At 41.2% G+C, this 23857-nt stretch overlaps 2 protein-coding genes across 11 annotated transcripts in view; both read right to left on the bottom strand.

Annotated features, from left to right (window-relative positions):
• Positions 1-8053, bottom strand: part of LOC117816458 (protein AF-17-like) — a 28988-nt gene extending 20935 nt beyond the window's left edge. The window contains exons 1-5 of one of the 3 annotated variants that reach the window (XM_034688745.1): positions 7622-8053; positions 5516-5595; positions 5342-5396; positions 5085-5194; positions 354-457 (exon numbers count right to left, since the gene is read on the bottom strand). In XM_034688745.1, coding sequence (XP_034544636.1) covers positions 354-457; positions 5085-5194; positions 5342-5396; positions 5516-5595; positions 7622-7730 — 458 coding nt within the window. In that variant the 5' untranslated portion in view covers positions 7731-8053. Of the gene's footprint in view, positions 1-353; positions 458-5084; positions 5195-5341; positions 5397-5515; positions 5596-5971; positions 7351-7621 lie in introns of those variants that run through there. The other 2 variants (XM_034688746.1, XM_034688747.1) reach the window with 2 other exon arrangements.
• A 4386-nt stretch (positions 8054-12439) lies between these two features.
• Positions 12440-23857, bottom strand: part of LOC117816124 (zinc finger protein Aiolos-like) — a 40270-nt gene continuing 28852 nt past the window's right edge. For 7 of the 8 annotated variants that reach the window (XM_034688250.1, XM_034688244.1, XM_034688249.1 and 4 more), the window contains 8 exons: positions 22124-22185; positions 21171-21238; positions 20850-20969; positions 18181-18573; positions 16112-16279; positions 15539-15655; positions 14699-14812; positions 12440-13532 (listed from right to left, as the gene is read on the bottom strand). In XM_034688250.1, coding sequence (XP_034544141.1) covers positions 12889-13532; positions 14699-14812; positions 15539-15655; positions 16112-16279; positions 18181-18573; positions 20850-20969; positions 21171-21222 — 1608 coding nt within the window. In that variant the 5' untranslated portion in view covers positions 21223-21238; positions 22124-22185 and the 3' untranslated portion in view covers positions 12440-12888. The remainder of the gene's footprint in view (positions 13533-14698; positions 14813-15538; positions 15656-16111; positions 16280-18180; positions 18574-20849; positions 20970-21170; positions 21239-22123; positions 22186-23857) is intronic. The other variant, XM_034688251.1, reaches the window with a different exon arrangement.

Below are 23857 nucleotides of genomic sequence, written 5' to 3'. Positions count from 1 at the left end.
ACCCCCAAAAGGAGAGTTAAATACCAATGTAAAGAGGGAAGGAGAGATGTTGTATGTAAAGTGCCGCAAAGGCAGGAAAACACTAACAGCTATGGGAAGTAGAGATTGGCATTTTGTGCCCAACTGTGGACTGGAGGAGGCCACTCTATTTAGTCACTGGCTTTTGTTACAAATTAAGTTCTGTGCTTTTTATGCCACATTACTGCAAAGTAGAAACTTGTCTGTTAGTTCATATGTTTAAGTCGCAACCGACCACTTCTAACGACATTCCTTCAAGAGCCTGCTAAACACAATGCTTTGGACGACCAATTCCATTCACCCCCACAGACACAGACACACAGCTTAACACTTACCAGGTGACATGAAAAGCTTGTCTGCAGCCCTGTCTGTTGCAGGTCATGCAGGCTCCACAGGCAGCCTTGCTCTCCCTTCCGTGGTCCTCACAGATATAGCAGGTCTAAAAGCAGGACAGATGAAGAAAAGGGAGATGGACAGGCAGAGTCAAACCAGTTCATCAAAATTCCCCATCCTTACTGTTTTAAAGAATGCCCGTTCATATGGGAAGCAGTTGGATGTCTTGGGAGGTCTCCTCTTCCATGTGTTTCCCCAGTGTTAGCAGAGCAAACTCATACATTCACGTTCTTCGGCCGTTAAAGTGAAACCACTGTGATTGCAGTGCGGGAAAGATGAAACACTTCTTAATTTGAGGCCAGCCACAGCTATACTGTAAAAGATTAGGGTGTTGTGCTTGTCAAGACAACAGATGGGGCTTTCAAAAAGAGCAGTTTGCTCCATGCTCGCCACTTTGTGGAGCTTAACTGTTGAGCAGATGTTTGGGAATGAAGAAGGGAAAAAGTTGACATTGAAGAGCTTGTATATAAAAAATAAGACAGCTTTTACTTTGGGCTCTTTTTCCTCTGGGCTTTACCCTTCCTTACACTTCTGATCATTTCCTTCCAATTTTAACAAAATATGTGTCAGATTTTTCATGACAAACTGCTTGGCACTTAGATCAGTGTGCCATAAAATCATCACATGTAGCTATGGTTTTGGAGAAAAACTGATGTTCCAGCTCAAGGCTAAAAAAATGAAAGAAAAGTCCTTTCATCCTCGGTGAAAGCTGCACTATTCATCAATGACACGTTAATGTACACACATGTCTGCAAAATGCATGTAAGCATTTGAGCACACACAAACAGACAAACCAACGCACACACACACACAGCTTTTGTACTCCTTCTGCAGCTTTTCCCCAGCGAGTGGAGCTGACTGGTGGGGGGCAGGAGAGGCCTAGCAACAGGTGCCAGACAAAGGAACAGCGGGCTCTCTACCTTTTTTGCTTCAGCCCTCTCTGTTTCGCCCTTTTCTCTCGTTTCCTCTATCTTTCCTTTACACCACACATCCTACTTTGCTCTCTGTTCCCCTCAGAGGATGTCGGCTGTGTAATAAAAGGCCGAAGACCAGACTACACCGAGCGTGTTAAAAGGAAGAGTGGCTTCTCAAGTTTTCACTGTCCATTGTAACGCTGTCTAGGAATGCAGGCAGCAAAATGTGGATGAATGGCTCTGACGGGGGGAAAGCTGCATGCAATTTACTGTAGCTGACACAGTAATATGAAACCGGGCACTCAAACACTCACATGTGTACATTTATATGCAGGCACGCACACAGACACACACACATTACAAACAGCATGTCTGCAACTGGCTGCTCAGTCCATGTTCCAAATATTGATTTCTTTGTGATGTGCGTAGCTTTAAAGAGGGCGGCTCTGTCTGGTGCATGCTGCATACACGGCTCACTCTTTCTGTTTAACACAATCTTAATGCATTAAAGTCAGCTCAGAGGGAAAAAAGTACAAATGTTTACAGACCACTGATGGAAGATAAAGCTTTAACAGCCGAAGCTTGTCTGTGGTTAAAAGGTTTATAAAAAGTAATCTGTCTCTGAATTTCATTTGTAAATGTCAAAGAATTACATATGTTTCTCATAGGACGTCTAACTCTGCATGTTAGGACTCTGTGTGAGGTCCCATTATCTTTGTATGTCATCAGTCAGCATACAGCATAAAAGGGTTTCATACATAAACATGTCATTAAACACATTTATTAAAGCGCTCACTGTTCCCCTTTGGCACATTGAGCTAGCAGAATGCAGGCTCAGTGCTGGTGTCCACACTGTATTTCGTCGAGTACCAACATCTTCTTGAGATTGTTGCCAATGAGGAAAAATGGTCAGAGGCAGTGCGAGGTCAGCTGGAGGAAAAGTGCAGCGCTCAATGACTTATCTCAAAGCACTTTGGCTTTTTTGTGTAGCTGCTCTGAATGCTGCTGTTTGAAAACCTCTGAACTTTTCAGCAAAGGTTCTACAGTCACCACTTTTCTCTTCATTAGAAATGATCTAAATAATTACAAAAACAAAGACAGGAAGCTGCATATGCAGGTGTAGATTAGTCACTAAGATATGGTATTCATCTTTCTGGTGTTCTAAACAATTAATCAGAGACATAATTGAAGTCATCCAAACAGAGTAGTAGGGAAAGCATCCACTTGTTTAAGCTTATAGTAAAAACAAAAATAAACTTGTGCGTCATTCCCCCTCTCCACCGGACAGTCATCAAAAGCAGCATGGGAGAAAGCTCCTTTAATAATTAAGCGCCTCCCCTGAAGAATCTTCTTTTACCCAGGGTCAGAGATCCAGACACTCTGGGCCTGATTCATGAAAGGGGTTGCATGCGCCTTCTAACCCTGTGTGGCTGATTTAAGGAGCATGCACAAAGTGTTAAATACTCCACAGACTTCACAAATTGCATTGCCATTATGCATTCATTTGGAGCAAAGTATGCCTCTCTCAAAACAACAACTAACAACACATAATTCACAAACACTTGTGCTTACTGTTTATGTGCAATTTTTGGCGTCTGCAGAGAGTTGGGGGTAATTGTGCTGCAGTATTCATAAATGTTGTCACCCTTAAACTCTTCAGTGATAAAGACATCCACCTCTGGATGACCTATAAATAACATATCTGTACATAAAGTCTGTTTATATTACTTTCATATTATTTTGAATATATCCTTGAGACGGAGCAGATATCAAGGATGCACAATTCTTGGTAAAATTAACAGGAAGAATACAGTTAGTAAATTACCTCCTCACTATTTTGAAGAGCAGGATCAAAAATTAACTTTTTGATATTTTGCACTGTATCTCAGTAAATCCTATAAGATACGGGTGTCCTCCAGAGCGTCAGGAAAAGGACAGTGAGATTATTTTTGTGTCCATTTCTGACAACCCACGCTGACATCCCAAAGTTTTATTTTTCTTCTGACCAATGCACCAAAACTCAAAAACATTCAATTATTTCTCCTACAAAAGCAGAAAGTGCAGCAAACCTCTTCTATAAAAAAACATTTTCACTAACAACTGACTTCAAATGTAACTTTCCGCCCAATTCAGTGCATTCAAGGTTTAGACATTCCCTCGACCTCCTCCTTCAGCTGGATATCTCCCACATTTCCCAGAATGACTTTCAACAACCTCCAAACAACAGGCGTGACCTTGCCACATGCAGCTCTGGTCTGTACGGGACGTGTAGGTGGAGAGAGTATTTTTCCCGTAAAGTGAAATGAAGAAATGAGGGTTGTGTGTTTCCCACATGTTTTTGAATGACGACACTATGCTTTGTTGAAACTGCTGTTTTTCACAGAGAAATTTAAATATCTGGATTCTGATTCATGTTTTGAAGTATGATTGTTGACACTGACAAGAAAGAGTGGTCTGAATCAGAATCTCTGCTATGAAACTGTAGAGGAAATATGGTCACAGAGGTTTACTGTGGCTTCTCAGGAATTACTTGTTAGACAACAGTGGGACCGGGCAACATATAAGGAATAAAGGAAGGTGCTAAAGAATTCCAGTTTGATGACAGGCACCAGATCTTTACTTTCCCTAATGCGAATTGTTAACATTGTAAAAAAAATCTCCTCAGAGAATAAGTGACTGTGCCTAAATTAAATGAGTGCAAGAAAGGGTAAACAGAAAACTGGTGCAACCTATGGGATTAGAGACACTTATAATATCTTCATAATTATGTTATATCAATCCAAGGCCATTAAACAGTGAGGGAAATCATTCTCTGTATCCTTGATTCAAAGAGGAATTTGCTATACATAAGCCTTGGTCCCTTATTCAAACATAGTTTGACCCCTGGGGGGGTCGCGAAACACCAATGGTGGGTCGTGAGACGTCTTTTGGAATGTTTTTTTTTAAGTTATCTAAAAATAGTATATTTTACCCATTAAAGTAAAAAATATCAACAAAAATAGAAGCTAAATTTGAAAAAAAAAACTTGAAAATAAAAAATGTAATGAGTTTTCTGCCTTTCTTTATTGCCACATGACTCCTAAATTTAGGGTTGGTGAACAGTTCATTATCAAAAGCATCAGTAGCAGTAGGATAATTCATATCAGCACAGGAAAGCCAGCCACATGCTCATATAGGTAGGCTTATTTTCTGCAGACCAGCTAAATGAAGCCACATTAAATCACTTTGAGGGACAGTGGGGGTCGCAAGTGTTTGGCACCTATATTTTGGGGGTCACTGGCCGAAAAGTTTGGAAACACCTGGTCTAAAACACTAAAGTCTCATGTCAATACTAGTATACCAATACAGCAAGCTAGGGATAGATTAGCAACTCTCATAACCTTTGATGTAAAGATAACTGTTTTTGTCTATGGAGTCGGCTGGTGTTTATTAGAGCAATGTAATGACTTTTATGGGGCTAATAAATAGCATCCAACCCTGTCCCTTTGGGGCTCCTCTCTAAAAATTGGTCACATACTTGGAGCAACAACTCAGCTTGGAAGTGGCAAAAATAACTCCTTTGGTGGAATTACTTTGATCCAGGGAATTTGCCTTGAAAGTGTTCACAGTCCATCTCGTTGCTGCAATCTACTTTTACATATCCACCACTTTTTGTACCAGTTATCTTTTCAACTCCCCGAATATGTAAAAATAAGACTTCAAAATGTGAAAGAGGTTTCATTTAGTCAGCAGAGTTTATTTGTGTATGTGTGTTAGTACCTTGATATATCTGTCATGCGGGACATACTGCAGGATGATGGGCTCCATGGTGAGGACGTTGGCAAACTGCACCTCAGGGATGTAGAGCGCGCACACCACGTGGGCCCAGCCTGACAGAGACATTGGCAGTGGATCAATGGTATGATGAGGTTTCGTATGAATGGAAATCTGCTGCTTTTATTCCATTTCAGGCCCACTTCATGAGTGACTCAGAGATTCAGCAGAGGTGTGGGATAGAGAGAAAAGATGAGATTTACCTCCACTGTCCGTCCTCTTGAGGGCACCATCTTTGTGGGGACATAGCTCACACCTCTGAGGAAGGAGGGCAGGAGAGAGCAGAGCATGTTGTGAATGTGGCATTGACTGTACGAGCGGGTGGAGCTGCAGTGACGATGGATGTGTTGTGTCATGTTGTGTGCTGGCATACTCACCACGCGCGCCGCCCTCTCCTGTGACTCACACTTCCGACAGAACCATGGACCAGTGGGCACCTGGACAATGCCATAGCATGCTGAGAGAGAGAGAGAGAGAGAGAGAGAGAGAGGGAGAGAGAGAGAGAGAGAGAGAGAGAGAGAGAGAGAGAGAGAGAGAGAGAGAGAGAGAGAGAGAGAGAGAGAGAGAGAGAGACAGAGAGAGAGAGAGAGACACACACACACGCATGCACGCACGCGCACACACACACACACACACATACAGAACAGGTCAGTTCGAGCTTGCTCAATTTTTAAAGGTGTTCCTCTGTATCACCCAACTGAAACACGACAACGAAATATATAACAATCATACAGCCAGGCTTTTTGATTTGTATTTTAATATTCACTGGGATCTATACCCTCTCTGCTGAGTTGCTATCTTGTCGTTATCGACTTATGTTCAGCTGGTTTTACCTGAAAAGTTTGTACTCCACCACAGTTTTGCTATTCTTTCGAAGGACTCAGCTGAAGAAGTCTCTGCAGTTTCCTCCATTTCCACACCTCACAGAACCACACCTGTTTCACTATCACCAGGCACTAATGCTCTCTTCTTCTTTTGTTATTAACTGATGATGAGAAAACAGCTTTCACATGGGCTACAGCGACTGTAAGTGGGTCTGTGCCGCATTATTTCATGTAGATTGTGTTTTACTGTCAGCCATGGTTAATGCTCCTCATATCTGGTCGTATTAAAAATCACATTAGAACTGTAAACATTTCATTCTCTTTTGCATAAAAACAAGCTAAGATATTATTGCTTTTATCCTAGTAACAACAATGCAGGCATTTTGTGGGTTAGGATTACTTTCTTGCTGCTGTCTTGTGCAACTTGCAGACGGTCCTAACTGCATACCTCTGTTTGATATGAAGACAACTCCAATGGTATTGTGAACTACAGTCTGAGCTCAGGTAAAGCTTGGTAAAAACCGTCAACCACACATTCAAGTTAATTGGAAAAAAAAAACAATTGTGACCAAGCTCTTCAATCAAGACCAAGCCCAACAAGTACTTAAGTATTTATTTTATCATAATGACTGTTTTACAGAAGAAGTTATCCAAAAAATAAAGCTGGGTGTCAATAAGAAATAGAGTCATCAATTTTCAGAGTACACTCCCAGCACAATCTACAGAACATGTAACTTCACAGGGTCTTCATCTGAGGTGATCAACAATGTGTAATTGTTAAATCCTCTTTACTACTTATATTATGAGAAAGCATCTTCTGAGCATCAATCAATCAACTCTGTGCCAAACATTTAAACAGAGGTCGATTTTTATTCCAGTTTAAAAGTTCACTACATCAGCCTCCACATCCATGTCCATCTCCCTCTCTCAAATCTATTTCTGTACTGGTCTCATTTTCTGTAAGCTTCTACATTAAAGACAGCTCTTATCTCGACCTGCTTATATCATAAACCGTAATGTAATATTAAATCTCACAGCACTTCAGAGGTCATCTATATTTCAGAAACTTAAACTTCAGATTAAGGCTGATTTAATGGAGTCAGCCGTGCGTAAATCTCCCCCAGCATCACGGAGTTTGTCCAACAATCAGAGCCGGGCTGATGTTCACTCACAAATGTTATTCCACAACTTAACTGGCCCTCTTATACTGGTCCCATTAAGGCAACAAAGCAAGTGGACACAAGGTAACACTGTGTCCAAACCGGCGGGCCTCTCCGGGGCTGTTCTGTAGCAAAACACGCCTCTTGCAGTGTGTCGTGGATCCGACCGGGCCAGACAGCACACACACCCACATCACTCACACACACACACACACTCACACACACACGGACCTGAGTGGCATCGAGGCGCCATGCAGGCTCCATGTCACTAAGCTTGGCCCTGTGTGTTAAATCATGTGTGCCGACTAAGAGGAAACAACAAACAGCACGCCTACCTACCCACCCCTCCCACACACACATCAACACACACAGACACGCACGTAGACGGTCAGAAACCTATCGACCTACCACCACCACCTCTGGCTGCCTCCAGCCTCCAGCCGCCGGCTCAGCCGCCACAGCTGCCCGGTAATTACACGCTAACAGCGGCTAACGTTACCTTGGTGAACGGCGACGCTGCAGCCGTGTCCATCACAGTAAACCAGCGGATTCTCTGCCCAGCCTCGCTCGTCTGAACACACGCAACAACCTCCGACCATTTCCCGCATGCTTCTCCCATACGAAGAAATGTAATTTCCCTCCCGGCAACGGCCCCGACCTCGCCCAGGCCTGTCAAGTGTTCGTCCCGCACTTTAACGCCGCACCGGGCATAGTCGTGGGCCGCTTTCGTCGCGCAATTTTAGCGCAGCGGAGAGACGAAATCTCGGCGTGGGGTTTGTGGTGCTGCTGCTGCTACGTTTTTTCCGTGATGTCCTCCCCGTCCCCATAGAACCGATGCAGTGCGCATGCTCAGACCTGCTCCTCTGGGTCGGAATAAAAGTCACAGCGGAGGCAGCAAGTTATTATTTATAAAACGAGTCATCTTTAAACCGTGTGCTGTCAACATTCAACACACATTTTATAAGTCTGATCAGACTGTAATAGCGTAATGGAAGGCCGCTGATCTAACTGTTTTGTTATTGGATTACTAAAACATGTGGATCAATCAGCCAAAACCGCTGGCTGCACACTCTCTTTATCAAGTTTGTTAAAACAGCGCCATCCTCAGGATTTTTTACAGAATAAACACACCAAACCACAATTGCAAGCGATTTCACCATCCAGACCTAAAATAAAAAAACAGTCAGTGTGGATGGTGCACCTGAGCAATTAGAATAGAATAGAATAGAATGTATTCCCCGAAGGCAAATTCTGGTGTTTGGCAGATAAGATTATAAAAATCACATAAAACAAGTAATTCAGGTGTCTTTCAGCTCATCTCCCATTGGCTAGAGAGTTACGACTTAGTTATTACTGCCTTATCATTTAATTTTACTTTATTCTAATGTATTGAAAGTTTACTCAGTAATGAAAGTTTACTCAGTATTGAAAGTTTACACAGTGTTTCAAAGTTTAAGAACAAAAAAAATTTATAGCACAATTTAGAGCATAATATTCACCTCTAAAAAAGTGATCCCTGTATTTACATGATTTAGTAGAGTCTAGATTTAGAACACTATTTCACATTTTGCTTAAAGATCTAACTGTCAAGTATTTCATATATATTTCGGAGTGCTATACAGAGTGAAATCAAGGAAAAGTGAGGCATCCTACTATCAAAGGAGCTAAGGTTTTGGTAAGTATTTCCTAGGAACAACCTGTTTTTATCTCCACTGATGGATTCAAAGCCAATAAAACCATTTAATATAAGTTCCAAAAGCAGTCATCTGTATTTGTTCTCCCATCCACTCTCTCAAAGACTCAACTCTTACAGTTTAAATAGCAAAAAGCAAATCAAAATTAAAATCTGATTCAAATTAATCCAAGTTAGCAAGAAATCTGTGGCTCAAACTCAACGTAATTTGCACTGTATTTGGGAACACTGCATCAAGGCAACAATGACTTTTAGTTCACATTTGTCAATTAATTGATTAATTGACAGCATGTACGTAGCTGGGTTTCTGCTACATACATTTTATGTTTAATGTAAACCAGAATTGATGTTTAATTCAGTAATATTTTTGCTCAGTCTCAGCCTTTTAGGGGTGGCAGTAGTTCAGTATACAGGGACTTGGCTTACCTGTTTCCAGGTAAGGATCAAAGTATGGAAGTTGGACTGGCTGCTGGAGAGATGCCAGTCCACCTTTTGGGTACTGCCAAAGTGCCCTTGAGGCACTGAACTGTTTGTCCATGTGCACTTCCATCACTCTGACTTCTCTGACATGCACATTCAAAGGACCCTATTTGTGCATGTGTGTGTAAATATTTTTTTTGCGTGTGTAGCATGTTCAATAACAAAAAATAGAAATAAATAAAGTATGTCTTCTTAATTTAATAAAGAAATATGAAGCTCATTAAAATAATACTGTCTGTCAGTGCAGGTAGTTATACCAAAAACAAAACACAAAAGTGTCAACTGTATGCATCAAAAATCTGACTAACTTAGTGGACATTACTTTATGACGTAACTGGGATTTATAATTTCTTGACTGAAGATGTATAAGGGCTAAATGAATCACAGAAAGTCATGATTACTTGTTTACCAGTGAAGGGGGAGCAAAAGGAATTCATAATACACTCAGTGTTCATTTCTTCAGTAAATCCTCATGAGTCATCTTTAGTTAGACATTACTCATGTAGATTCTTGGTACACTTTTTGTGTTACCTTGTATCCTATTTCCAGTAATACTAAGTCATCGTGGTTATCTTTCTGAATTTTGGCCGTCAAGACAATTCATATTATTTCGTCAGCAGATGTCACCAGATTCCTCTCATTTTGACTAGGCTTGCGTCATTCTTGCTTTATGACTCCTGTCAAAACTGGATGATTAAACCTTGCTGGTGGGTTGGCTTTTATGTTGGAGTATGGACACAAATAGTTTGGGCAAAAGCAAGGTGTTTCACACAAGTCCCATTCATTTCCCCCTCAACAGTTTTTATGCGTTAATAAGTGATATGTCCTCCTTCATCACTAAAAAACATCACTGACTTTAGTTTAGCCTTAAAATTCTGAGGAAAAACATCTTCCTCAAAACACTTATCAGAAGACAAGTACTCTGAAATACACCCGCAAAGTAGGAAAAGAGAAGCAGCCAAGTTCAACTTTTGAAATGGATGACTGGTGCTTTTTAATCCGATGTATGGAGAAGAAGCTGTGATGACAGTTTGCCTCACAAGTGTTACTTCTCTTCAACCCCAAAGAGACAGAAAAGGGAACTGGCACTGATGGAGAACACAGATAGCGTGGTGGCAGCTGGATGGAGCTAACACCCTTTCTGGTCTCAAAGGCAGCAAGGCGTGACTGAGTCCCGGCACAAAGCGCATCCACATTCAAAATCATTCACAGCTCTATGCACTGAACAGTCAGAGCCTATTTTTATGTATTCAACAAAACCCCCCAATTCAGAAAGAAATGATTTCTTCCTTTAATTCATCATGCAAAAATTCCCACTAAAACCTAAACTTTGATTTTCACCCTCACAAAGATAACTTCCCATATGAGGTTGATTTTACTGGCAGACGCAACTTTTGAATTCTGTGGGTGGGCCGCCGGCTGAGCAGGATGAGTGAAACTACTGATAAGGGCCCCTGTTTTGCACAACTCTTGTGATTCTTTTCATAGATTGTAGATGTAGCCTCCATTTTTGGAAAGTGAAGCCAGTACAAAGGTTCCCTAAAGCTCAATTCTTTTCAATTCACCAGTTGGGGGCGCCAATAAGATGTAGATCAGATTGTATCCCAATGAGTGAGTAAATAATTTCTTGTTTTTAACCTTGATGATCACTCTTATGAGTTTAAGGTCGCAAAAGCTAGTTTACATCTTCTCCCATACAAGATGGTGTTCAATTAGTAAAGTATGGTTAACTTTAGAGTACAATAGTTGATTTTGGAGGTTCAGCCTCTAGGAGTGGCTACAATGTGATGGTCAGGTTGCTAGCCCAATGATCCAGTGGCTTTTTAGTTCATTGTGATTAGGCACATTTACCAGTGAAAACTAGCATCTCAGTCAAAAAACAGCCACCAGCAGGATGTAGCAGTAGTATAAGCTAACAACTTTGCAACTGCTAGTCCGCGTCAGCTCATCCCTTTTGCCAAATATAGTTACTTTAGAAAACAACGCTGAGTTAAATATGTATTATTTCATTTATCTCATCAGGATATTTAATGTATGAAATACCTGAACATGTTCAGTTGTCTTGTGAGGAACTTTTAAGTTTGTGTTGATATTTGCGCCCCCTGTGGAAAAGTCCTCTCATGTCTTGGCTGATCTTGTCCTTTACATGCCTAAGCAGTGTATTCTGACCAAAATTATCTTGCTGTCTTTTAAAAGTCAAATGTACAACTCACTGTGAATGTTTGCTGTGTAACAGGTTTGAAAAAGGGAAATTCTTCAGTAGCTAACAATACCCTGGTCTGACACCTATCCCCTGGCAGCGGTTAGATGCATTAAAAGTTAAAATATAGAGATTGTTGATCTTGTTGCTGATGCTCTCATTTGTTTTTGAAGGTCATTAAAAAAAGTGTTATTGTAAATTTCATTCCTTTTCATCACCAGGTAAAAACTTCTCTCAGGAGCTATAAAGGCCCACAAGGGTCATGAAAACTTTGGGATCCCTTGCGCACACAAAACCATAGACTGTAAGCATGACACATGGTGTAAAGAAAGCACATTAAGGCTAATTTGCTGTCATACAGAATCACATTAACCTCAGCAGACGGATGTTGGTGTGTAAGACTAATGATCCACTGAAATTCATTCCAAAAGCTTTCCAGATGTTTAAATGATTCCAAAGGGAAAATCTAGTGAGAAAGAAAGTCATAGTTTATCCAAAGTTTTAAATGCTGCAAGGCTCACTCTCTCTGCTCCTGTTTAATAACAACACAGTATGCTCATTTGGAGGTCTTTAGAAGTTTAAAAACATCTTAAATTGAAGGTACACCTATCTCAACTCTTCCAAGATCTGCATTACCTCTGTCCTGATATGTTTATACTACTTTAAAGTCCTGTGTGTATGTACTTGTTACTTTGTGTTTAAAACATCTCTGCAAAGCTGTAAGCCATTTCTAACTTGAGAGCTAAATGTGAAAATATTCAGGAGTGAGAAAACATCACATGGTGCAAAGTGGTGTCTTTTGAAGCAGTGAACTGCACTTCACAAAACCACAGAACTAAAAGGAGACCTCATAGCGCCTTATAGATATATTGTTTTCCGCAGCCCCAGTGCTTTTGTTCAGAGAAGTTAGACTTCTGTCAACAAGGTGCAGCTTCATGTTTGAGGAAGGAAAAAAAAACGTTTTTTATTTTAACACTTTTCCACAGAAAACAGGAAAAATTTACAGCAGATAAAAAATAGATGAATTCATTTTTGTTACTTTGTTACATAATTGGATATTCACGTGAAAAACATGTTATGTGGTCTAAAAACAGGGATCCTAAAGTACAAAAGTATATACGAAAAATAATGACTTCTCATTAGCATTTCACAGACCATCTTTACAGATGAATACAAAATGGCTAAACACACTCATACACACTTCTCTCAGTTTCTCTCTTTCACGCACATTCACTCAAGAACAAGCACAGACACCAGACAAAGAGAGGAAGATAGCTGCTACTTCATGCTTTCAATATTAATACTATCAGCTACCAAAATGAGTAAACATGTGTGTTCTGACACATATGGGTATGTGTGTGTGTGTAAGCATAACTGTCTGAATGAATGAAAACTACTTCAGTTCTAGGCGATGCTCGCCACGGGCTATGTGGGAAGTGAACTCATAACGGTCCCGGCTGCGGTGGCCGCACACGTTGCACTCCAGCGGGTCCCTGAAACCGTGGCAACCCATGTGGATGGTGAACATGACATAGTCCAGGAAGATCACTCGGCAGTGCACACAGGGGTACACTGCTCCGGGCAGAGGTCCAGCCTCCCCGTCAGCTCGCACCACGCGTAGCGCCTCCAGTGGGGACAGAGGGATGGGCTGGGCGTGCTGGTGAGGGATGCCATTCTGGTGGTTTAATCCTGCCCCTAGCAGGTGCCCTAAGCTGAACATGACCGGCTGAGGCATGGGGGAGCCGTCTGTGTGGAAGGAGTCCATGGTGAGGGGGGGCTGTGCGGCATGAGGGTTGCCCAGGAATGACATGTTCATCTTGTGGCCGTTAGTGAGGCCGATGGGTGATATGTCGTTGCGGCTTAATGAGATAGGGTAGGGCCTGTGGGAGGGAGGTGGGTCATTGTCAGGCCCCAGAAGGATGGGTTGTTGCTGATGGTGGGCATCAGGCCCCGGGGAGCCTGATGAAGGTTCCTTCATGTCAGAGTGGTGGATCAGTTCCCTGTTAAAGCTCAGATCCAGGCAAACCCCGTTGTCCCCTAGACCCACAACATGAGAAGAGAGAGCATTCAAGACTCGGCAGGAGGAGGTTTCACACCACATATCCAGCAGCTGGAGACACACCCCAGAAAGCTAGAAGCAGTTAAAACAGTTACTGCCCACACATGGAGAAAGATCTGATAGAGATTCTTTGAGGACTCAAAAAAGGACTTACTAGAGTAAGGGAGATGAAAAAAATCTTAACCCCCAGGGCAACATAGAGGACAACCCGCACAGTGAATTGGACCTTGCCAGGCCGACAGGATTAAATATGCTTCAAAGCAAAAGTTCATCCAGAGAGAGCAGTCTAGAGCAGTTGAGCTGAGATGCATGAAAAGGCAGAGGAAGCAGACGACACAGACGATGAAAACCTCCTGTGCAGCTGCAGCTCAGACACAGGCACCTGCTCACGTTTCTCGCCTCCCGCCTGTTCTCTCTTTCTTTCTGTGGTTGCAAAAATGACTTCTCTTTTCCTTCTGTGGTTGTCATATTGAAAGATCTCACTTCATTTGTCAACCTGATAGAGCTGTAGGATTTTTTTTTTTGCCAAGACCCCCTAAAGTTTTGTAAGTGGCTCACACTTTGATTATGAAACTACAAACTAATGTAAGACTTAACCAACGAAGTGAAAGGCAAATATAGATAATATATCATTCTCTGAACCATATCTATTATAATCTGTAACTTTTAGGCAAGTTATCACAGTTTGTATCCAAATATGCAAAGTGAGTGATTAAACCAGAAAGTTTCAAGTGCTTTTTCTCTTTTTTTCTATCCAATAATTAACCATGCATGGTTACCAATACCCACCTATGATGCAATTCTGGCAGAGAATGTAGGACAGTGGAGACCACTCATTGGTGTGTGAAGGTGTGAGGCATGAGGTGCTCTGCCCACAATTCCTGTTTGGCAAGAGATGAAGGGCAGCAAAGACAAACAGACAAACAAGAAGCTTAGACAGACAGTTTAAAAAATAGAGAAAGAAAACAAGCTGCCGAACATGAACTCCTGCATCGTGAAGTAAAAGAGGCTTGCAAAAAGCACACATGAAATATAAGAAGACAAAAGCGTATTATAGCTGCACAAATGCTTTAGTCTCAAAATAATGTCAATATATCTCCTTTACACCTGCTTAAGTTTGTGTTATGAGTTTAGTTGCTCTTACCGGTGAACTTCTGTGGCATTGAACTCTTCCGTTTGGCTACATTGCTTGCAAGCCTGTCAAGCAACAGAGCACGCTCGGTGCCCATCTGAGTCCTAGATGTCTGGCCGTCTTCTGCTTGACAGTAAGAGAGGAAGACAGTCAGTGCTATGAGGAAATGAACAAAAAGGACAACACTAAGCTGTCCACTTGAATTGCTTTGGAAGACATAAGAGAAGTAAAGTTTTTAAAAAAATCTGCAAAAGAAATAAGCAGCTAGTGGAGCCACACTGGGAGGGACAAGATATTAGTTTAATATCAGACACTCGTTTGACCTCACTTCCTGGTGCATTTTACTCCACCAGTGCAGGGGGAGGAGACCACAGTGTGAGGATGTACTTCCTCACCTATACTGCAGAATCTGGCATAAACTTACGACATTTGGTGACCACAGAAGTAGAGCATTGACTTTGTGTTGCAATGATGCATATGTCCTGTCAGGATGTAAAGGCATTTTTTGGGGGGGAAGGTTACAGACATTGAGGTTGAAAGTTTGTGTAAGGAGCTGGCCTGAAACGATTTGCCCTGAATATTCAGCTTCCCCTTTACAGCTACAGGCATGAGAAGTGGTCTTTAGAGCGCCAACCCTCCACACCACAGCAGCCACAACCTATTTAGCTGTAATACTGGGTTAACAGCCATATGCTCCTTAATTTGATGAGACTATAAAAACAGGACCCGTCAGCTTTAATTGTGTACGCTGCAAAATTACACCTGGGTTTGCAAGAGATATGTGTGAATTTTTACAGCGAGCATTCAAAGAAGTGTTAAAACAAGGCTTAGCGTCGTATGCTGTCTGCTCACCTCTCTCAGTGGGACCTTTGCTCTGAATGTACACATGGCACCTCTCTCTGTGCTCCTCAAGAGAGCTGCGCTGCTTGTAGCTCCGGCTGCAGTGGTTGCACTTGAAGGGCTTCTCCACTGTAAGCAGGAGTTTCAGTTTATCACCAACACATGCCAGTCAACATCATCGAAGTGCTTCAACAAGAATTATCTCTTTCAGTGGTTTCATAGAAAACTGATGATGTGCACATTTGGGATCATGCAGCTTGTCTGCAGGTAAAACATGTGAACTGAAAGTGATTGAGTTTCCAGGAGTAAATGAGTAAGAAGTCCTGTGTGATGTGTGTAACTGTATGATAGTGCACGGCAGGCTGTTACTGGAAAAGATATGTGGGCTCAGCAGACCTCATGTGTTCAGAGTCAAAGGGAGTGGGTAACCAACATGAAGGGGTGAGAAAATCAACCAGCATGGTGCTGTACACAGGTGCATACAGTATCAATGCATGCACGTGTGTGTGTGTGTATGTGTGTGTGTGTGTGTGTGTGTGTGTGTGTGTGCGTGCGTGCGTGCGTGTGTGTGTGTGTGGTTGGTACCAGAGTGAGTGCGCAGGTGCCCGCTCAGAGCGTCTCTGCGACGGCAGGCATAGCTGCACATCGGGCATTTGAAAGGCTTCTCCCCGGAGTGCAGTTTGATGTGGCGAAGCAGGTTTCCCTTTTGAGTGAAGGAAGACCCGCACTGACTGCAGTGGAAGGGCCTCTCACCTGAAAAATAATACACACACAATGAAGAACAAACAGATTCAAAGTTGGCACATTTATACTGACAGAACATTTCTTCACTGTACGTGAACGTGTTTAATAGTAAATACTAGAGCCTATCACAGCTTGTCATGTACTGCACAAAGATATGAAGTCTTTGAAGTATTATAATTGGGCAAAACATTGAAATTATATCTGCTCCTATAACTTTTAGAGCAGTGTAGATAGATGGAGTTTACAGCAAGTGAGTGATCTAGTCCCTTGCTCTTCTTTGCACTGTTCCATATAGATATAAAGGGTATTATTGTTCAGGGCTGCTTTGCTTGTCTGTACATTACCAGTGAAGAAAACAATTGTATTTTTTTTTATGGTTTACTCAAAAGCACTGCCAGAAGTTTCCATGTTGTGTTGATAATGGTGACCCCTTTTAATCCTACTTTTCTTTTTCAATGACAGTTTTTTCCAGAAACAGAAGGATGAGGTAACTGGAATATTGAAATAAAGATAACAATGACAAAACCTTGAAAACTCTGATTTGTTTTGGGGAGCAAAGTACCAAATGAAAGGTGACAGAACATACTGTTTAATGTTACCCGTCACAGCCCCGGTGTCATGATGTGTGATCTGGTGTCCCAATATATTATAGCTGTCAGAATAATGTAAATATGCCTGCGGCACACACATTAAATCCTGTTCACAGCCATTTTACTCTTTTACCTAGCAAAGCCCTGGCAGTAGAGTTCTACATCTGCATCACCTAAAACAATACTTCAACAGAAACCATACGTCTTCATGCTAATCCTGCTCCACTATCACCATGAGGAAAAACACTAATATTCAGTCTAAAGAAATAACCATGCTGATAATCTCATTTTGCTATGTAAGTCATGAAAAGCCATCGGTAAAAGTGTGACAATATTCAAAAATGAGTAAAAACTCCTCACAGTGCCTTTAAGTTGTTAGTGTAAGACGTTTTTCTCTTCTTATGTTACAGTAAACTACAAGAAACACATACTCATTCTCTACCTTTGAAAAGGGAACAAGGCAGCGTCCACTCTGAAAGTCAGAGACCTAAGGAACATAAAGTTCTCACACCTTTAACCACACAAATACCACCATATATTGTGTCTATGACTTTGCATGGTGACAAAAGAACCTCATGAAGGCAGCAAAAGGCTGAGGGATGTTTTTTATCCTGGTGAGTTAAACTCTTTTACAGGTTGCGTAAAAGTTGTTTTTTCTGAGCACGGAGAACATTCATTTTATATTCCCATTAGATTTAAATCTCTTTTCTGGGGGAGTCTTGACCAAGACAGCGTACAAGTTCAAATAAAATAAAATATAATATATACATAATAAAAAAAATTAAAAGGGAAATAAAATAGCTTCAAGCACACAAGACAAACATTAAATCCTGCCCGTCAGGCATTTGCATTCCTCAGTGACATAGGCGATCATGTAGAAAATAACAACCTAGTTTTTTTTTTTAACTGACAGCTTTTACTTCACATGGAAACATAGTAAATGTTTGCCTCTCGTGAACAGGTTGGACACTATTTTCCTGATTGACGCAATATTAATGGTTTGGACAAAGTGCATGAGTAAGCTGTTATTGAGGTTGCATCCTTCAGGGTAACGTACTATTTGTTGATGTTCTCTGATGGGATGACATATCTGTTCCTGTGATCAAATCTCAAAGTTATTGCCTGTGCTTCAACAACAACGTCTTGCTGAAGTTGCAGGGCGGTTGACGACATGTGCATCACATATGATGCAGCCCCAGTACCTTTTATTGTTGTTTCTCAATCAACAAATTGACCTAGTCGTGAGACATTATCTCACGTTAGCATCAAAAGATGATGATTGCATAACTGTTGTTTGAGGTCAGGTGTTCCTGTGCTTACCCGTGTGGCTGCGTTTGTGCACCATCAGGACGTTGATGCTGACGCAGGACAGGCCACAGATGTCACAGCTGAGCTTGCCTGTCGTTTGGACGCGGGAGGCTCCAGGCATGTAGGACCCTTCTGCACCAGATACTGAATCTGCAGCGTGGGTGTCTGTCAGGCCATCATAACGCGAGTAGTCTACTAGTGAAAGGTCCTCTGGCTCATTCAGGGTTTCACCCTCTTCATCCCTGTCTCTTTCCTCATCATCATCCTCGTCATCAAACCCTTCTTCCATCCCGTCCTCAGCGCTCCCCTCTGCTTCTTCTTTCGGCACGATCTCACTTTCTTTTTCAACTGTTTGATACTGATCATCAATGTCCTCCATCTGCTCTGCCTCAGTCTTTATCACATCTAAGCAGGATGGAAGCAAAAACATATCAGGAGTGACACTTGGTAAGACATTTGCATGATTCAGGAAACACATACATCAAGTAATGTTTGATGTCATTTACAAATCAGTTTTTAAAAGCTTGATGAGACTTAACTCCAACCTGATTGTGGAACAGTGTCACAACTTCACTTCTGCGTTTGTATTGACAATTGATAGTTTGATAATAGAGAAGCACATCTCCTAAGTGTGGTTAGCCTAATTTGGGCCGATGAATAGTGTCACGGAGACAGTCAGAAGATGTGTGCTCAAGATAAGGGGGAAGGCATTTCCTCTGAATGCACAGAAAGTAGAACCAGGGCAGGAGAGAGACACAGCATCAGCCTCGTGCAGACACAAGTTCCTGCTCTGCTTTTTACAGATTTTTATAAAATGTGACTTCAATAATGTTTTCATCAAATTTCCCCAATCTAATGTTAATCTTCTACCTGTTTTTTTCTACCAACCAGCAGATAACTTATGTTTCATGTTATTTTCTACTATATACAAGTTGTTCCTTGTTCACCACAAAGGATCTGCTGAACTGTCTTCACCACAGCTTTAGGCATGCAGAGTCCTGAGGCCAGTTTACAGGTCTCATCCTCTCACCCAGTCTTTTGCTAAGAGCGAACAAACCGCAAGCGTACTCAGTCCAATCCAGAAACTACTCTGTGGTCTTGGCGGTGATGACGATGAGCTAAAGAGCAGCGCTTTGTATTGTGGAAAGCGCTGAGAGGTGCTATGGAAACTTTACGCATGCACAGCTCTGTGGGGCCTGATATAGAGTCCAGAGGTCTGAGAGCAGTGAACCGCAGGCTGCGCATCAGATGTAGAGCGGGGCTTTAGGAAGTACACCCAGTGGGGCAGATGGGTGGCAGCCAGAAATAAACAGGAGAGCTATCTATGACAACACAACCTTTTTTTTAAGTGACAAATGGACTAAGGCCACAAGGCTGAGAAACATTTCAACACTCAAAATATAATGTGTGAAATAGAGTGGTCACACTTAAAAATGTGCAAAATGTTTCTCTGTTTCCAGTCAGAGTGTGGGAACACTGCAGAGTTTATCTGAACATTTATAATATAGTGATAGGATCATCAAAGCTTTGATACCAGTGGCTTTTTATCAGGAGTTGATGAGGGACTATCTTAATATGCAGTATCGCATTTGGTACATAATGCTGCATAGTGTTTTTTTCTTTGATGTGTGATTGCAGCTTCCATAAGAAAACTAAAACAAATCCAGAGTGGAACAATGTTACATGTTTCTTTATAAGACCACGATATACAGACTGCCTTCTCGTTTTAGTTCTCTTCTGACTCCTTCATCTTTCAGAAGCTGCAACTTTCAGTCACATGGAAAAGTCACTCCTCCAACCACCTCTCTAACTTTTTAACGTGCTCTCTGCGCTTTCATATTTGATATCATTATTAACAATATCTATGTATGACGTGATTTTCAATGCCTAAACTGCTGTGAGGGGGCAGGAATTTATCAGCTTTTTTCCATTTTGCACAGTAAATATTCACAGTAAGTAACACATCTGACTGTTAAAGGAACCAAGATGTTGACATGTACATGACAAGATCAGCAAAGTGATAAGATGTGCATCTTTGCCCACTGGAGGCACCAAAATCAAGACAAACTGAAAGTTCTTCACAGCAGCTTTAAGATGTATAACATAATAAACCAGACTTGGGATGGCCTTATGTTACAGGCTGTGGGAAACATTGGGATAAGCGCCAACGCAGGAGACAAAAATGGCACCTCGGATCTTAGTGAAGCCTTCCATTTTAACCATGATGACATATAAATGGCTGCTGCTTTTGCCAGTGTCACACATATTCACTCTTTGTCCAACTGATATTTAATCACTGCGGGATAAGGAACTGCATCAGGTCTATCTGTTTTAACTTTTCATGTTAAACTGAATTTAAATAATAAAAGTATTCTCTTTGTTTGGCTTGTCACAGCATGTCAAAATGTCTCAAAAATAACACGCCAAAGATGTTCAGAGACATATACGGGGGCTAAACTAAAGATAATGTCATTTTCTCCTAACATCAGGGTTTTCAAGTATTAAATCTAAGAGTTTGTTCCAATGGTCCTCATACTTTTTTCCACAAACTTCAAAGTGTTTGTCACCAAAAAACGAATAGATGTGAGCTGATGGCCACAATAGAGAAGTACAATGGAAAAATGTCAAAGATGTCAATTGTGTGTGTATTGGTGTGTGTGGTTGTGTGTTGGTAAACCTACGTGAATTGGTCACACATTCATCACCCTGCACTCCATTCTCACGATATGAGTTATCTTCCATCTTTTCCTCCTCCTCCTCGTCCTTCTGCGGCTCCACATCTGTAACTTCACTGCACACGTCTGAAAAAGTGGCATGTGTAAATACGTTGTGTTACTATTTGTTTTACTGATTCGGTCTTTAGTTCTCTGCAAAAATACAATCCTCATGAGAACACTTTCTGGTCTTTAACTTGCAGCAGGTTGGAGGTGGCAGCTGAGGAGAAATGTATATAGCCTGAACATGCACACTTTCACACTAAAGACAAGGACTCAGATACTTACCCCTCCTGTCCCCCTCTTGGTTAGTAAATTCAGGATGTTTGTCGGTGTTCATGGTGAAAAAAAATGCTCTGCAGGGAGACATTGTTATTGTTATGTAAGATTGCTTAATAACATAGGTAGTTTCAATGAGACAAATCGTGTCAGGGGAGATTCTTTTTTTTGGAGATTCAACTCCAGGTTTGTTAGAAAAGTCTTTAAACGTTGTTGTCACATTAACTTTTTATGATTGTATAAAATGTTGGCCATGATGCATGGTGACCTGATGTGAAGTTTTTAAACGCATTTATAAACCTTTTCTTTTTGTATCTGCTTTGGACAACCTGCTCTTACTATTTCTGCAGAGCATGTAAAAAAAGAAGCAACACTTGCAGCTTGCTGTTCCTGCTGGTTGGAAAGCATGATGACAAGTTTAGAAAATAAAGTGTGGGGTAAAAGCCCACGGTTGACTGCTCGACCCTGTCACTACATTTAGCCTGATGAGAAAGAGATGATGTGCACTGCACATGCACTTCCTGCCTGGTCTCAACACTGGAGCAAGTGCTAACGTGCTTTCCACTTTGACAGCCAGGCTGACTCCAATGCTGTAAGTCACATTTTGAAAATGAGCGAGGAAATAAAACATCCAGCTGTTCACTCTTTGTAACCTGTTTTAGATGACTTAAAATGAGTCGTTTTTTAGTTATATATAAAATCATAAAATATAAAGACTTTTAGAATTCATATCAAAATGCAACAGTGATGAATAAACTACACTGAATGGCTACTGTTCGTCATTTATAGAGCTGTAACTTCAGTTAAATCTCATTCAACGCGGGAAAAAAAGCAGCCAACTTTCAAAATGTATTTGAAAAGAGCAAGGCTACGCGTTACAGCTGAACTCCAAAGTATTTTACTGTTTTTGTCATCAGTTTTTAAGATAATAGCAAGCTCAAGTAATATTGGAATCATCTTACCTGCCTTCTGCTCAGCACCACTCTCACAGTAGGAGATTCCACGCTCTGCCTCTGGACTTTCTCTGAATATGGAATTAAAGCAACGTCACTTGGAGAGATCCCTTAAAGGAACAGGAACTTATTTTGAACAAGGTGGAGCAACAAAGGCTAAAGCGAGCTCAGGCATAAGAGTAACAGCAGCAATGATTCAAATCACTCCTCCTCATCATTTTCATAATCTGAACATAAATATTACTTCGCCAAACACAGACATGTAAAGTGTATTACTCTTTGAGTAAAACAAAGAACTTTGGAGGGGTTTCATATCAGTCTAAACAGTCCACATGATTTCTTTCCATTTAAGGAGCCACTGCTCCATCTTGTGGCCAAAGTAGAAAGATACTGTTCATCCTAACTTTTTCACCAAGACTTTACAAGATTAAGAAATTCCATTTAAAAGTGTTATGCAGCTCTTTCATAATATGTCTCTTTTTACTTTTGTGGGTCGTATGACTCTTTATAATTAACCCCCCTGCAGCTGCTCTTGTTGAGTTTGAACAGCTTAATTGGGTGAATTTATATTCTCTTAAGTACACACTTTTCAGCCATATTCTGGATGTGATATATTGTAGTCTGGTAACCATGTAGTACCACACATCCATGTTTCTTGAACCAGGTTAAGGGATTATCCAGACAGGATAAGGATTTGGTGTTTACCGTCACAACAAAAACTGAAACATCTCAAAATCCTGATCGAAACCAAGGAGTGTACCACGAAGCCAGATCAGTGGGTAAGCAGTTCCTGCCATTTCAACTGAATTCCTGTGTGTAGTTGTTAAATTTCAGGGTCGTACTGTGTGTTGCTGTCACATTAAAAATAAACGGGAGGTGCTAACACTCATTTCCTGCAGGATTACCATCTGACCTTAATTACAGCAGCAGTGGGTTTCTTTAGATTCCACAATGACTTTTAGAAACTGTACTACTTCAGATTATATAAGTCTTACTCAAGCAGACGGCTTAACACTCCCTTTCATGTGGGCATGCTCAGGGTCTGAAGCAGGAAGCTTGAGTTGATAGAGAAAGCTCATAACTACGTAAAAAAATGTTTTACTACAACTACACTGACATCTTAACTTTGGGTATTAATTTTTGCGCCAAAATAAGTGACTTCAGAACCTCATTACCAAAAAGTGCCTCTTAACAGCATAATAACACCAAACTGTATGACCTATAAAGCACCGGGGCACCCTGGTGGTCTGGTGGTTAAGGAACGGAAAATGAATCACAGCTTCTCTAGTTCGAGTCTGGCTCGGCAGGGGGGTTTTTCCAGCAAATTAAGATATGACATGTCAAAAGCACACTCAAATCTAAAACTGTTCAAATATGCAGGCTGATAGCTTTCTTGCACATTCACAATATTTACATGCAATTTACAGTGTTTACGTGCATGACTGAGAGTGAGCAGTTAAAACTGACATCATATGGAGACTGATCATGAGCAATCATTTGTTTAAACTCCACACAAAGTAAAGAAAAGCATCAAATTACACACTTATTTCTTTTAGTGGCAGTGGGATTATTAAAACATATCATGATAAAAGGGAATTTTGGAACAAGATAGTTAAGTTTATTGTTGTTTCAAAGTACAAAGGCTGATTTCAGTCTCAAAAAACCCATTAGAGGCAGACTGTTTGTACAGTTTGTACTGGCTTAAAGCAGCTACGAGAAAACACCTCCATATTTTTATGTTGA

This window comes from Notolabrus celidotus, chromosome 7 (genome assembly GCF_009762535.1).
Source record: "Notolabrus celidotus isolate fNotCel1 chromosome 7, fNotCel1.pri, whole genome shotgun sequence".
NCBI classification, from domain to species: domain Eukaryota; kingdom Metazoa; phylum Chordata; class Actinopteri; order Labriformes; family Labridae; genus Notolabrus; species Notolabrus celidotus.
The sequence above is the reverse complement of the archived record's forward strand: the minus strand, read 5'-3'. Positions and strand labels throughout refer to the sequence as shown.